The 16,698-nt window shown below is 39.4% G+C and overlaps 1 protein-coding gene across 3 annotated transcripts in view; it reads right to left on the bottom strand.

The window, feature by feature from the left end:
* Positions 1–16,698, bottom strand: part of LOC126106597 (replication protein A 70 kDa DNA-binding subunit-like) — a 170,869-nt gene that overhangs the window by 27,348 nt on the left and 126,823 nt on the right. For all 3 annotated transcript variants that reach the window (XM_049912943.1, XM_049912941.1, XM_049912942.1), the window contains exon 12: positions 4,007–4,205. In XM_049912943.1, the coding sequence (XP_049768900.1) occupies positions 4,007–4,205 (199 nt within the window). The remainder of the gene's footprint in view (positions 1–4,006; positions 4,206–16,698) is intronic.

Genomic DNA, 16,698 nt, shown 5'->3' with positions numbered 1-16,698 from the left:
TTTCAAATCATTTGATTTGATGTACAGGAGACATGTCAAGGTTTACAAAAGAAACTTTTTTCAGTTTTTTAAGAGAAATACAAAAGTTTACATTATATTTTACATTTCTAAGTTACAGCTACACATGTACATAAAATAATAAATGTATTACAATCCCTGTGTTCAGATTGTGAAGCTGTCCTCAATGAATTCATCGACAGAATAATAACACATTTCCACCAGGAGAGTAAAGAGCAATCTTTTCAGTGAATCAAACTCCATTTTAAATACATTACTGCCTTTTATTTTATTGAAAATTTTTAACCCCATATACTCTGGCGTTTGGGCATAAAGTTTTAAACGATGTGTTGGAAGTTTGAAGTTATCTCTGTGGCGAGTGCTGTAGTTGTGGTCAAAACGGAAATTGTCTAGTGTATGTTGATTTCTATATAGGAACACCACCATCTCATATATGTAAAATGAGAGGATAGATAGTACTTTTAAATTTTTTAACAGTGGTTGACAGGATTCCCGTTTTTTTGCAACACACATGTTTCTAATTACTTTCTTTTGTAATACTAGGAGCCTAGTGACATTTGCTGAATTTCCCCAGAAGATTATGCCATAACGAATAACTGACTCAAAGTAGCAGTGATAAACTATCTTTCTTGTATCCATGTTTGTGGCACCTGACATAATACACATTGCAAATGCTAAGTTGTTCAGTTTATTTGCTAAGTAATCTATATGTACCTTCCAATTTAAATTTTTGTCAAGATTTAGGCCTAAGAACTTCACGTGGTTTGCTTCTGTGATATCCTGATCATTTCAAGTTATCTTTATTTCACTCCTTTCTACTGATTTAGCTTCAAATTGCATCATTTTGGTTTTAGTTACATTTAGTTTTAGTCCATTTTGATAGAACCAAGATTCAAGTTTGTCTAAAGTATTTTTGGCTTTTTCTGGAATATTTTCAGATACCTCATTTTCAATTAGAACTGATGTATCATCAACAAATAAGACTGAATGAACATCGATAGCAAGTGGTAGGTCATTTATGTAAAAAAGAAACAGATAGGGACCCAACATCGAACCTTGTGGGACTCCTTGGGGAACTGTTTTCCAGTCTGATGAATAATTGGTTCCATTTGAAGTTAAAATTACTCTTTGTTTCCTACCTGACAGGTAAGAGCTGAACTGAAAATATCGCACAATGTTTTATATGTGTATGTTTGTACATATGTTAAGAAAAACAACCTAATATGGAAGCGTAAACCTTACATTGCGAAAAATATGTATAATATACTCGCGTATATGTAGTGTTATGACAACATTTCTTACTAGACTCAGTACACTACAAGTCAAGTAGAGCTAAAAACATTGCCCTCAGCTAATGTAGCATCCACTAGCCAGCACACATCTATTCAGTACAAGCTATGTAACTCAAACAAGTACCAAAGTCTGGTTTATGAGGAGCAACAACAACCTACTGAGGTATGCCCAGTACCAGGAAAACTATGAAGAGGCAAAGTGGTTACTTATATATTTTTGTAGCACAGTGCCCATTTTTAGTTATTAACAAATTATTGTATTCTATAATACTTACTTACTCACTGGTCATACCAGACTCGAGAGTCCATTACCGCAGCAACGTATTTTCGCCACCTATCCCTGTCTTGGGCTATTTCCTTCCTTAAATCAGCCTTCACATTGTCCTCCCATCTACGCCTCGGTCTCCCCACAGGACGTTTTCCCTCTAGGTGCCCTACCAGTACTCTGCGCGCTGCCCTGCCCTCATCCATTCGAGCTGCGTGACCCGCCCATCGCAGCCAACGTGATTCAATAATACTGATTATGTCAGGGCTCGAGTAGAGTTCGTGAAGCTCTTCGTTATGCAGTTTTCGCAGTTTTCACCACTCTCCACTAATGTCATCCCTTTTTGCTCCGAAAATTTTACTCAGAATTTTGTTTTCAAATACTCGAAATGGCTTTTTATTTTGCACAGTGAGAGACCAAGTCTCACACACATACAACATAACTGGTAGAATAATAGTTTTGTATATTCTAATCTTTAAATTCCTAGACAATATCCGTGATGAAAGTAATCTATTCAGTGAGAAGTAGCACGCATTTCCCGCCCGTAATCTCTTCTTCAGTTCGGATTCAATCTCATTTCTCGAAGTGATGTCCACACATAGATACTTAAATGTGTTCACTTTTTCAAACTGCATGTGTCCAACTCTTTTAACATTTCCCGATCTACTGCTGTCGGCATTCTAGTAGTAACCAGGTATTTAGTTTTGTCTTCACTTATCCTTAGACCTACATCTTCACTAGCCTCGATTAACACATTCGATTTGCTGTTACAGATTCTTTCCTATCGCTAATGATGTTTAGATCATCTGCATACCCTAATATCTTAATTCCTTATTAATTTTGTTTATACAAAATGAATAAGGAATTATAAAATGTATGATGCACGCTTACTTCCAAAGAGTACATCAGAGGAACTCGAGATGTAGTAAGGTAGAATAGCTACAATTACACTTCTTAAATAATTTCCTCTGTCGCACATCACACAGCTGTATTCTGCTGATCATCCAATCTACGAAACGAGATCCGCCTCGTGCTACACCTACTCCGAGCCCTTCACCGTACTGACTGTATTCTGTGTGATATCCGCCACACGACACTTGTAGATCCTACCCTATCACAGACTGAGGCATCTCTGAAAGCAGTCATACCGTACACCAACTCTACAGCTTTTTATATAAGCCTGACTGCTAACCAGCTGACCGTGATCAAAACTGTGGCCAAGAGTATAGCTGGAGGGGTGTGTTGAGCACAACATTCTCTACTTCAACAGCTGGTTCACAATCTGTTCCATCGGGATCCCTCCCCCCATTGCAGCTTTTGCCGAATCACATAATACCGGCACCATAAAGACAGGAACTGTCCTTACAACGTGCCTTCAGTCAGGCAGGCCTCCTGGCCTCAACCTCTGCTAGCCCCTGTCCCACACCCCACCTCTGTTCCATTTTGCACTCCACCTCTTTCCTCTGAACCCCCTCTTCGTCTGTTCTATTCCCTCTGCCAATCCACTCTCACACACCATTATGAGCCACCTGCAGCTATCCCTGCCTGTACTAGGGTGAGCTCACGAGTGCCACATTCCTGACCTGCACACTTACTGTTTCTAGCTACCATTAGCAACTCTGCCTTCTAATCTCTCTCCCACTTCTCATCTCCACCTTTGTCTCACCAACTTCACTAGATACAACCACTCACCCCCAGTCAAACTCTGAGACTGGTACACTGTAGTGGGTGGGACAATGATGGCCTGTGTACTTGTTCCTTTAGCCCTGAAAAAGAATTAACTGGAAAGCTTAGAAACATTCTCAGTCTCGGTCGTGTGCCTACCGACGGCTCAGACTCGACTATACGACAAACTGTTACCTTTAATCTAACCACTCCGTCGTACATATTATTCGCGAGGTAATAGGGATCCATCTCTTCCTGTGTTAAGGTGTTTTAATAGCAGCTTGTACTGTATTACAGAAAAAATGTGCACATATACATCACACTGTATGAACTTTTTAGTTAATGACGTGTATAAAAACTGCCAGATCATTTACGTAAGAAAACTCCGTACTGGACAGATACAGTACGGTACAGATATTTGCTCGAGTCAACAACTGCTCGAGAAGTTTGAAGTTATGTAAATAATTTACTGTTTTTCTGTATCTTATCTTCCTCGACGAGTCAGGCAATGAAGTGTTTAAACATAGTTGACAGGTGATCTCAAAATGAGAGGTTTCTGAAATTTACACAAACTTCAAAGCATCACCAGTCCAAAATATTTTATATCCAGCATTGCTTTTTCATTCATTGCTTTATATATTTTAGGACTTTATTCTGGTTTTAACTACATTGTTCAGTGCTTCAAATGAGGTGTGTTCTGACTACGAACAAAAATTGTGCACAGACTCTTTCATGAAGACAGTCTCTTCAACATAAATCTACTTACCAACTGCGAGATCAATGTCAGGAAGTTTGTTTAGAGGTTTAAAGTGAAATGTATAGCGAGGGATGTTCACGTCATCTTCATTACATGACACAACTGTTGTCTCATCCGTAAATATCATTTGATAATCGTGATTCACACTGCTCAATATCTTGTTCGCTGGTTTCAGACGACATTTACTGACGGAATACACTCTCTCCTCCTGAAACAAATAACAGTGTATTGACAAAGGTCAAAGCAATGTTGTGCATACAGAATGAAAACAGTCTTGGTTACAGAATTAGTTAATATCAATGACTCATTTCACCCTTTTCGGGCATTATCAGATTTTACAAAAGTAGCTGGGCATGTAACCCATCCATCATAAATCAAACAATGGGAAATCCAAGATGGAATATAACAATATTGTAAGAAGGAAAGTTGCCGCTCACCATATAGCGGAGATGCTGAGTCACAGATAGGCACAACATCTGCCTACCTACGACTCAGCATCTCCCCTACATGGTGAGTAGCAACTTTCCTTCTCATAATATTGTTACATTCCATCATAAAGCCACAAACTGGAAAATGAACACAAGAATCCATTTTATACGGCTTTATGACAGGTGGGTTACACATCTAGCTACTTTTACACAACTAATGATGTGCCAAAAGGGTGAAATGTGTCACTCATATTAACTAATTTTGCAACCAAGACTGTTTTTATTCTGGAATGATTGGAAACTGGTTGCTGTAGCACCCTACCACAATGGAATAATAATTTTTATATATTGTACTAGTTTCATGAGTGTACCTGAGAAAGGACATTCCATGTCTTTCCTTCTTTTAAGGGGGGAAAAAAAAAATCACAATTCCAAAAACAGATGCAAATAAATGGAGGAAAGTAAAATTGCTGAGCTATGTGTAAGATGAGACAATTCAAATGAACACAGGAAAATAAAACTGCTGATTTATATGTACCACGAGATGTAAATTTATGGCCACTTCAGGGGAAACAGTTGCGATGAAACTGTTTTAATACTGAAAATCAGTAAAACTTCTTTTCTTTTTTTTAAAATTTAGTATTTACTTACTTGAATAATTGAAGGTTTTCTCCTACATTCAAGTGCCAAATCTACAAAGCAACAACAAATATGTCTGCCACTATTTCATCAACAAATGATTTTACCTTTCAGGATATTACATGCAGACTGAAGCGATGAATGGAAATTTGTACGAAGGTCAGGGTTCAGACCAGAGTCTCCTGCTACATGGGCAGATGCACTAACCTCTATACCACCCTGGCACAGTGGCTTTGTGCAACTACCCTAACATACTTCCCCCTCGAACCAAATACCCATTCACACCTCGGCACACTCGGTATTACCCCTAAACTCTAAGAGCATTGCAGAGGCTCTTCAACTGTACTGAAATACCACATCAACTTTGAAGAAAACAGTGGATTCTGCCTGAAACCAAGCATAGGTGATATAGTAAAATGAAACTATATGGTTCCAGATTAAAGCACCTACGGCTGGGTTTCAGGCAGGAACCCCTGTTCCGTTCAATGCCGAGGTGCTATTTGAACACAGCTGGAGAGCCTCTGCAACGCTGTTAAGAGTTTAAGAGTAATACACCTACATCTAAATTCGCAAATCACCATGAAGTGCATGGGAGAGGGTACATCCTATTGTACAAGTTATTAGGGTTTCTTCCCGCTACCGATCCACTCATTTATGGAGGATGGGAAGAATGATTGTTTGAATGCCTCTGTGCATGCTGCAATTATTGTAATCTTGTCTTCACAATCCCTATCTGAGCAATACTTATTGGTTTGTAGTATATCTCTAGAGTCATCATTTAAGACTTTGTTAGTACACTTGCTCGGGTTAGTTTACGCCTATCCTCAAGAGTCTCCCACTTCAGTTTCTTCAGCATCTCTTTGACACTCTCCCTAGGGTAAAACAAACCTTTATGTGGCTTCTTTCAGACAGTACTTCATTATAGGTAATGGTCTCATTTGCAAAACGTTTGAGGTTACTACTAATATTGTTAGCAAGATCATTACTATACAAGTGACGACGATTCCCCAACCAAAATAATATGCTATGTACTCCCTACCAAAAAGTCCTCGATACAGTCACAAATTTCACTTGATATCCCATTTGATCATACTTTTGACAATAAGTGTATTTGTGGTGCTGAGTCAAATGCTTTTTGGGTATCAAGAAATATACCGTCTATGTGACTGGCTTGATAAAAAGTTTTCAGTATGTCATGTGAGTAAATTGTGGGTCGGGTTTCACAAGATCAGTGTTTTTGGAACAGACCCTAGGTGGTATGGAAGATGCCATTTTGTTCAAGATACCTTACTATGTTTGAGCTCAGACTATTTCTAAGATTCTACAACAAATCGACGTCAAGGATGCTGGACGGTAGTTCTACGGATCACTTCTACTACCCTCCTTGTACATGGGTGTGACCTGCACTTTTTCCCAGGCAAGGTTTTTTGTTTGAGGGATCTACAATAGATTGTAATTAGAAGAGGGGGTAACTTAGTAGCAAATTGAGAACAGAATCTGGAGCTTTCCTGAGTTTTGCCCAAACAATGGCTGTTTCAACAATTTCGGGTGTTACTCACCATAACTGACACTTAACACTTTATTCATTCATCTTTTCAGTGGTAGAAGGATTAAACTGGGGCAATTCTCCTGGGTTTTCCTTTGCAAGCAGACATTTGAAAATGGAGATAAGCATTTCAGATTTCCCTTTGCTACCCTCCATTTCAGTTCCTGTCTAATTTGCTGTGCACTGGATATTAACTTTGGTGCCACTAACAGCCTTTACATACGACCAGAATTTCTTCGGGTCTCGTTCCGTATCATTTGACAGTATTCTTCTACAGTAGACAACGAAGGCATCACGCACATCACGCACTGCGCTCTTGCCGGCCAAACACGTTTCATTCGACATCACTCAATCTACAGGCCTATGCTTCGTTTTACATCTATTACACAGTAATCTGTTTCATTAGTTCATTTACAGATACTGTATGCCACGGAGGTGCCCACTCATTACGAACTGTTCTAATGGGTACAAATCTGCCCAGTGTATCGTCAACAATTATTTTAAACTTGAGCCACAGTTGCTCTACACGATATTTCTCCGAGCTGAAACTTTCAAGTTCCTCGCTGATATATGACACTACTGATTTTTTATCTAGGTTTACCAAACATATAGCTTTCTGCTTGTTTTAGTTGTCCTTTAGGCTTGGGTAATCACTGTTGCCACCATCACGTCACGGTCACTCGTACCAGTTTCGATGTGGATATCCTCGATGAGGTTTTCCCTAAAGTTTTCAGTTATGCCAGGAGACGAGTCCACTGGGTGACAAGGAGGACCGTATTGCTATTTTATGCACATCACTCACACTCAATCTTGCCCAAACGATGTCACATGCAGGTTCAATTTCTACCGTGACAGATTTGAGTTTCTTGCTACAGTGACAAATACACCACCTCCATTTCCCATTTGCCTGTCCTTTCGATGTACCCTTATTTCCCCAAATATCTCACTGCTAAGAATTTTAGGTTTCAACCAGCTTTCTGTCCCCAGTATTATGGGAGCTTCACTGCTTTGTGCGAGTGCTTCAAGCACCGGCACTTTGTTGCGAATGTTTCAGCAGTTAACTATAATGATTTTAATGCTCTCACATGTGGGAGGTACGTCCTTCGTCTTACACTGATACTTCTGGGTTTCCTATAGTTATGCTTATCTGGACTGGATGGAGAGTCACCTAGTCTAAAAAACCTTTGTGCCCAACCCACACACAGTCACCTAGCTCACCAATTTAGGGGGACCATACAGTTCTGAACCCTCTGGTGCAAGTCCAAGAAGTCACAGCTTAGCTTGTCACAGAATCTCTCAAGTCTCCAGTTCAGTCTTTCCACTCAATTCAGAACCCAGGGGCCACGATCAGTTCTGGCGACAGTATGGTATGGGCTACGATGTGAATGGAAATTTGGAATGAGGAATGTGTGTTCTAGGGTAGTCCGTACAACTGTGCACAGCCAATGCAGCAGAGTGGCATAGTGGTTCACACATTTGCCTAGTGAGCAGGAAACTTGGGTTCTAATCCGGGACTTCGTACAAATTTTAATTCGTCGCTTCAGTCTGCAGACATACGTCATAGATGTACGAGACTTGAAAAGGTCTCTGTAACCGTAATGTTTCATTTGACTGCAGGATATTATTGTCCCAATCACATGCACAGCTAACTCTCGGCATTATGTTGCACAAAATAAACGTGGGTTACAGAAAAACAAAGTGCACAATAAAAATGAATCACAACAGTTATATTACTAAAAGCATCCCACCATTGTCCGTTGCAAAGTTACCTGTCCTATAAACAATTAGCTGTCAATTGCTGTAACTCTGATATAGTTTACACTGTGCACAATTAGGGGCCCACAGCTCTGTGTTACAGCAGTGAGGAGATGGTAATGAATAACACTGTGGAGGACAGCGTGGGGGTAAAACCTCTTGGCTGACTTATAAATACTCCATGCAGTTTGTTAGGCAGTTCACTTACAGTTAACCAAGGATACTGGTCACAGTGAATACATGTTACATGTACATAATTCTGCACTTTTGGTACCACTGTATTACACATTTGCACCTCCAATCCATATAATAACAGAAAACAGTAACACTATCAAGTAGTTAATGGTTTCTGCTCCATGGAGAAAACAGAAATGACAAATCAAATAAATGAAATTATGGAAACTCCAATAAATAAAATTACAAAAAAACTGAACTTTCCTCATGCAAAACAATGTATACTGTTACCAATTTGTAGAATGAAAAAGACTTAATAAAACAGATAGCATGGCAAGACTGAAAGGTAAGTATATTTACATTTCATTTCAGATCATACTTATGAAAGGTAAAGGTTCAGCACTTGGCATTCTGTCAGCAGATACCTGAAGGTTCAATGATAAGAAAATATAGATTCCTTCCAACACCGGGTGACAAAAATATACATCATTCTTACACCAGGTGACAAAAATCAACTGTCCCAAACTAAAGTAGTTGAAATGACAGTTTAGCATGGACCTTCACTAATTTTCCTCGTCCAACCGAAGTTAGGATAGCATGATTGAGGCCAACGAAGTGACATCTGTGTTCCCAACAGCAATTTGACACAAGCACAGTACCGTATTTACTCGAATTGAAGCCGCACTTTTTTTCCAGTTTTTGTAACCCAAAAAACTGCCTGCGGCTTTGAATTGAGTGCAAAGTAAGCGGAAGTTCTGAAAAATGTTGGAAGGTGCCGCCACAACTAACTTCTGCTGTCAAATATATGTAGTGCTACACAGGCATGCTTTGCAGGCACAAAGATAAATACTGGCGCCAAAACCTCTGCATCAGTAAATAACTAAAAAGAAAGGCGGAAGATGAGCTTTTTTCCTTCGCACCGAGTTTCAATCTATGCATTTTCATACATTATCCAATGAAGTAAATAGAAATTCCATATTGTTCAAATATTCGTAGCAACAAAAATAAATTTCTTTACACAGAAATACCAACTACAAGACTTCAGGAATTGCACGAGTTGATACACTGGGGCTTATAAAGATTTCACGTAGCAGCACCTATTGCTTCGTGGAATTTTGTGATGTGCTTGTTAGTGTTAGTGGACCATAATGAAGTGCTTTCATTATAGTGCCAAATTCAAAAGGGGAGTTATTTCTTTTGCGGAACAAAGCTCTAATCGTGCAGGTCTGTGATACGGGATTGATCAGAGCAACGTCAGGCGATGGCGACTGCACAGAGACAAATTATTTGAATGTTCAAGTAGCAGGAAAGCATTTAGTGGATCAAAGTGTGACTGATATCATGCACTAGAAGTGATTTTAAATGAATTTGTTAAGGAACACCGTCAGAAATTCCTGCCTGTGCACGCTGAAATTTTAAAAATTAAGGCACATGAAATTGCTGGGGAGCAAGAAATCGAAAATTTTAATGTTAGTCGCAGCTGGATTGATCTGTTCATGAAGCACTGATGTTTTTCACTTCGGAGGCGAACTCCAGTTGCACAGAAGCTGCTGAAAAACTATGAAGAAAGACTTGTGGAACTTCAGCGCTTCATAATTAGGCGGCGCACAGCAAAGCAATACCTTCTTGGTCAGATAGGAAATGCTGATCAAACTCCCATATATTTTGACATGCCATCAAATTATACGGTTGACGCCAAAGGAAAGAAAGACGTAAGTGTTCTTACAACAGGGAGTGAAAAACAGTGGATGTCTGTCATGCTACCTTGCACAGCAGATGGACATAAATTACCCCCATTCATAGTTATCAAGTGAAAGACTTTACCGAAATTGGAAATGTTTCCAAAAACTGTTAATTGTATGAGCAGACGAAACTGGGTGGTTTTCGGAGGACATGGTGTTGGAATTGATTAGGCGTGTGTGAAATTGTCGTCTTGGCTCAATGCTTGATTTACGCAGTCTGTTGGTATTAGATGTGTATGCAGGCCATAAAACACCTGCAGTAAAATGAAAATTAGACGAAAGCAAAACGGACTTGGCAGTAATTCCAGGTGGAATGACATCAATTCTGCAACCACTTGACGTCCATAAGGACAAGCTTAAATGCATGTACACAGACTGGCTTTCGAAAAGCGACAGACAACTGACACCAACAGGACGCGTAAAATGCGCAAGTTTGTTGCAAGTGTGCCGATGGATTTATGATGCATGGAAGTGTATTCCAAATCAGACTGTGCAACAAGCATTTAAAAAATGTTCGATATCTGATGCACTAGATGGTACGAAGGACGATGCTCTGTATGAAGAAATGAGCAACAAAGAATCGAGTGATAGTTATTCAGAATCATGACTCATATTTTAAACATTTCGTTTAAGATGTATTACAAACCTAATAAAATTTTGTTTTAAATTTCAGCATTTAATTTCTAAGTTATTTTCTATCTTATTTTATAAGTGTTGCTACTCTGCATTGCACAGGATAAAAAAGCATGGACAGCTGCATCAAACCAGTCTACGGACTGAAGACAACAACAACACACTCTGCATTTGAAGTCATCACTAAAAATTTACAACGAAAATCTGATGGGTAAGACTGTTTGGGATGTATGTCAATATGGCCAACTCTACGTTCTGAATTTTTTCCTACCTGTGACATGAGATGGTTGCTAATAGGAGGTTTTATGAATCGTGAATCGCATGCAGTATTGTCTCCACCATAAGAATAACACAAATGCAAACATTATGCCTTGCATTCTTTCATGTTTGCTGCTATCTAATTTAATCCTGTCTGCCTAATAAACTACAAAACTAGAGTAAGACAGCAACAAACACGAAGAATATACATATCATGTCACGTTTATATTCATATTATTCTTATGCTGAATAGTGATACAGTCAGAAATGGAGCACGGCAACTGACTAGATTTCTGACTCTAATTTCTGTGCACAATGTAATGTACTAAAGAGTTGTCTGCAAAGATTTTCAAATGGAGAAAAATTTTCGCTAAACTCTTGTTCGGAACATCTTATATTATAGTCAGTCTATTATTTGGTTCCTGTTATCATTATAAAAGAAAGCAGCAGTGTAAATGACAACAAATAGCAGTGTCTTGCCATTGTTTCGCTAATGAGACGATTCCTCTCTCTTTTTTTATTGTAAGCGGCGGTAGCGCGCACAAAAGCAAGCCATGCCGCAAGCGGCGACAGGTCATAAACACTCATTATCAGAACGCGACAAACAATGTGTGACACAGTACAATAATGCATTTTCAGCTTAGAGTGACATAAACACCTATAACAAAGAGAACTGTTACAGTGAACCAACTTTGTTTCCATTTGGAAGTGCGGTCTAAAACTTTCCTCTCCCCTTGGATTTCCAGTCTCAAATTTCAGGTGCGGCTTAGATTTGGGAAATTATTTTCCCTTTATTTCTAGTCTCATTTTGCAGGTGCGACTTCGATTCGAGTGCGACTTAGATTCGAAGCCCCTTCTTAAGTTTTTCAAAAGACTCTAAAACAATCAAAGATGTGCCAGAGAGCAATCTTGTTCCATTACTACAAAAATCTACCCGCTGAAAGGAAAAATGTTGGTATTGGTTGAAACATTCTGAATACAAAAAGATTTGCATTCACTTTCACATAAAGGTGGTTCCATGTAACTCACAAACACACACTATTTCAAAGCCCAGCAAGTGACTGTGTGGTCCTATGTAGTTTTCGTATGAAAGACTTCTCTGTGTTCACAATGTGGGTGGTGAGGACACGTGTGATGAACACTTTTAGAGTTTTTAGAAAATAGCAAATACAAGATTTTGGGAATGCAATAATTTCCATTATCTCTTGAAAATTCTTGGAGGAAGTAACATATGACAGTGACTTTCCATCTAAACGAAGGTCAGTGAAAAGTACACAGCCATGTTTTACAACAAAACTTGTTGGTTTGACTTAGCTAATAACTAATGTTGATGTTTTATAATACACTGGCAGTTCCATTTCATCACTATATCAATCATCATTAAATGTGAATCTTGACTAGCTATGACAGTTTTCCTCAATGCCCCTCACATATCTACAATTTAAAATTAACCTAATAAACTTCAAAATATGACAACTGTCTACAACTTCATTTCATTCCAACTTCGATCAGCAAATTTTCTTGAAACTCATTTGTGATTTATATACATTCACGTTTTATCTCATCCGGGTAACACTTTCAGAGGCAACAGTCTTAATTACTATTTAAACACTGCACTCAAATTACTGTGCTACTCCTAACCTTCACAGTTTTCTTTTCTGCTTTCTTGTTTAACTTTAATTTGGTACAAATTCTCTAAAACTACTACATATCAGTGACAACTGAATGTCTAATTATGTGAAGATGAGATCAGTGTAGGCCAATACTTAAAAAGAAGTCAGAGACATGACCTAAAACTACAGAAGCTTCACATTAAGCTTACCCTGCATGGATATTACCAAAGACAAAAAGTGTCTATTAATTTATTATAAATAAAGGAAACTGCTACCAGTCAGTTATGGAACCTTTTTTTTTTATTTCTATAAACCAGATTTCAATCCTTTTGAGGCTAATCTTTGGGAATGCCAAAGTTACATAATTCTATCTGTATGAAATTCAATGGGTTGCTACTCACCACTTATATGAGGCACCAAATGACAGATAGGGACATATAAGGTTTCAACTACAGATAGTCACATTTAAAGTACATTTAAATGTAGTTTCATTGTGGCTGTCTGTCCCTCAGTGTTCCCACTATGGTGAGTAGCCTTGTACCCTGTATCCTATTCGGGCGCTAAAGACTACACTGTTGAGCGCCCATAACACCGTATCCATCCTATATCCTATTGACGAAATAGTTCACAGGTAAACAGTCAGATGTCAATGTCTTACAGGCACAACATTTCAACAAGTGACTACGTTGCCTTTATCAGGTAAGCTGATGAACTCTCTGTCGCCTGTTACACATCTCCAGAGTAGAAAGATACGTAGTAAACTTCTGGTGTGTTTTCTTCGTAGTTTATTTCTTAAATTCATACATGCTTCTGTTTGAGGCTTAATCTCTCATTTTTTTGAATAAGTGTAAATTTAGGCAGTCTGTCAGGGTGTAGCGGTGGCACAGAATCTGGTGCATCGCATGACACCTCAGGTGTCACTTGCTACACCCACAGGCTCTGCTGCCGAGGCACTTTCTAGTGTACCCAACATGGTAGACCCATCCTCACAGCAGGATGAGTGGCATTTGGTAGGACTAGCCTTTATAGGTCAGGTGGCACTACACAAAAGAAGCAACTACTTGGGTGTCAGAGTACTTGTGGATTGCATATGGAGGCTTTTTAGGCAAGGTGGTAGTTTGAGGTACTATGATGAATACTAGCCAGATAATATAGAGATAAAAAAATTAGAGGGCATTCAGAGTCGAGCTATGTTGACTCAAAATTCTATAACTAAATTGTCAAAGTATTTGTAACTAAGTTTCCAAATTTACTATCCTCTAGGGAAGTGCTCACACTCAAATTAGTCTTGGGACTGAGATCTAGCTGACACCCAAAGTAGAAAGTTTTGAGATACTGAATGAGCCATGGAACACATATAGGAACAACATATTAGATAACATAGGAGGGGGAGAGTTCACAGCTGTTGACAATATTTTTATCACCACTAAGATCTAATTTGAGTGAGACAGTGAAGTTATCAATGAGCCACGTAGCTCACCCACGATGTGTCGATTCGGCTTCACGCTGTCTCTCTGTTGCGTATTTTGGTGGGTCTGCAGCGCCATCACAATGAAGTTATTCGTGAGCCACGTAGCTCACCCACGATGTGTCGATTCGGCTTCACGCTGTCTCTCTGTTGCGTATTTTGGTGGGTCTGCAGCGCCATCTGCAAGCTATCTTGCACAGCAGGGACGTGGCTCGGAGCTGGCAAGTCGAGTCGGAAAAGAGACACCGGTCTAGAGCAGATCTCGCTTTCTTCCGAGTGTAGCCTGGTATTTATCGTCACAAAGCTTTGCAATGGGAAGTCTGTGGCACGAGCAGCTCTTCATTATTCCATCTGCAAGTCGAGCTGCATGAGGAGCAGGCACAATGAGTTCCTGTGTTTTTAATGGGGCAGTTAAAATGATCCACTGGAGGGAGATAGTTCTGGATCCCCTGGAATTGCTGGAAAAGTGGTTCTGTCAACTGAGTGTGAGTAAGAATGCTATACTGAGGGTTGCAACTGACTGAGTTTAAGTGTTCTGGCAATGGAGTTCTGGGCCATTAGTACTAATATTTGGTGCCTCATTGGTTGCTCCTGTTGAGCCTAAATTAATTATATGTTTTCTTGACAGTGCCTCGTATTCAACCTAATTTAACTTACGAATATGTGGTACCACAAGTGACGTTTCATGCAGTCGTTAACGTCTCACTTAGGCAATGAATTGGCAACATTTAGTTCCAGTGTGATGGATGTAGAGGAATTATGGGCAAAGCTTAAACTGATTGTAAATCGTGCTTTGGAGAAGTAGCTGCCTAATACGTGGACTGACAGATAAGACCCACCATAGTTTAACAATAAAATTTGGGAACTGCTGAAGAAGTAAAGGCCGGTTCACTCTCAGTTCAAAAGAAAATGCGCAGATGACGGCAATGGTCAGTTGGGATTCGTGCGTCTGTAAAATGATCTCAGCGTGAAATGTACAGCTACTGCCATCTCACCTAAGCAAATGAACTGGCCGAGAACCTGAGAAAATTTTGGTCTTATATAAAATCGATACTCCAGTCTAAGGCTTCTATCGTCACACTTCGACCAGCACGGTGTGGCAGTAAAAAATATTAAAAAGAAAGCCGAAGTTTTAAATTTCGAGTTTAAGAAATCATTCATGCAGGAGAATTGTATTAACATATTATTGTTTGACCACTGCACAGATTCGTATATGGATGACACATCAGGCATCTCTGGCATAGTGAAACAACTGAAAGAGTTCAAAACAAATAAATCGCCAGGTCTAAATGGAATGAAAATCCAGTTTTAAAACAGTACACTGCAGCTTTGTCCCCTTACTTAGCTTGCGTTTATTGTGAATCACACACTGATTGCACAGTCCCATGCAACTGTAAAACAATGCACATAACTCCTGTATATAAGAAGGGCAAAAGAACAAACCTGGAAAATTACCAAGCAATATCCCTAACGTTGGTTCGCTGCAGAATTCTTGAACATATTCTCAGTCTGAATATAATAAATTTTCTCGAGATGAAAAATCTTCTGCCCACGAATCAGCATGGTTTTAGAAAGAGCTGCTCTTGTGAAACTCACTTTGCCCTTTTCTCACATAATATACTTCAAACTGCAGACGAAGGGCAACAAGCAGATTCCATATTTCTGGATTTCTGAAAAGCATCTGACACAGTGCCCCACTGCAAACTGTTAATGAAGGTACAGGCATATGAACAGGTTCCAAGATGTACGAGTGGCTCGAAGACTTCTTAAGCAACAGAATCTCGTTGTCCTCGATGGCAAGTATTCGTCAGATACCAGGGTATCTTCAGGAGTGCCTTACGAAAGTGTGACACGACTAGTTTTATTTTCTATATATGTAAATGATCTGGCAGACAGAGAGGGCAGCAATCTGTGGCTGTTTGCTGATGACGGTGTGGTGTACAGTAAGGAGGTGGAGCGACTGTCGAAGGATACAAGACAACTTTGACAGAATTTCTTGTTGATGTGATGAATGGCAGCTAACTCTAAATGTAGAAAAATGTGGACGATTGGAAGAAACAAACCTGTCATGTTCAAGTACAGCATTAGTACAGTGCTGCTTCCCACAGTCATGTCATTTAAATATCCAGGTGTAACATTGCAAACCAATGTGAAATGAAATGAGCACATTAGGTGTGATCCACCTGTAAAGAAGACCACATATACAGTATTAGTGTGACCTATTCTTGGATACTGCTTGAGTGTTTGGGATACATACCGTGACAGATTAAAGGAAGACATGGCAGTGATTCAGAACAGGGCTCCTAGATTTGTTACCAGTGGGATCGAACAGCACATAAGTATTACAGAGATACTTCTGGAACTCACGTGGGAATCCCTGGAAGCAAGGTGAGATTCTTTTTGAGAAAAATTTAGAAAACCAGCATTTGAAGTTGACAGCAAAAT

The sequence above is a fragment of the Schistocerca cancellata genome, chromosome 10, assembly GCF_023864275.1.
Source record: "Schistocerca cancellata isolate TAMUIC-IGC-003103 chromosome 10, iqSchCanc2.1, whole genome shotgun sequence".
NCBI classification, from domain to species: Eukaryota; Metazoa; Arthropoda; class Insecta; order Orthoptera; family Acrididae; genus Schistocerca; species Schistocerca cancellata.
This window is presented reverse-complemented; position numbering and strand designations above follow the sequence as displayed.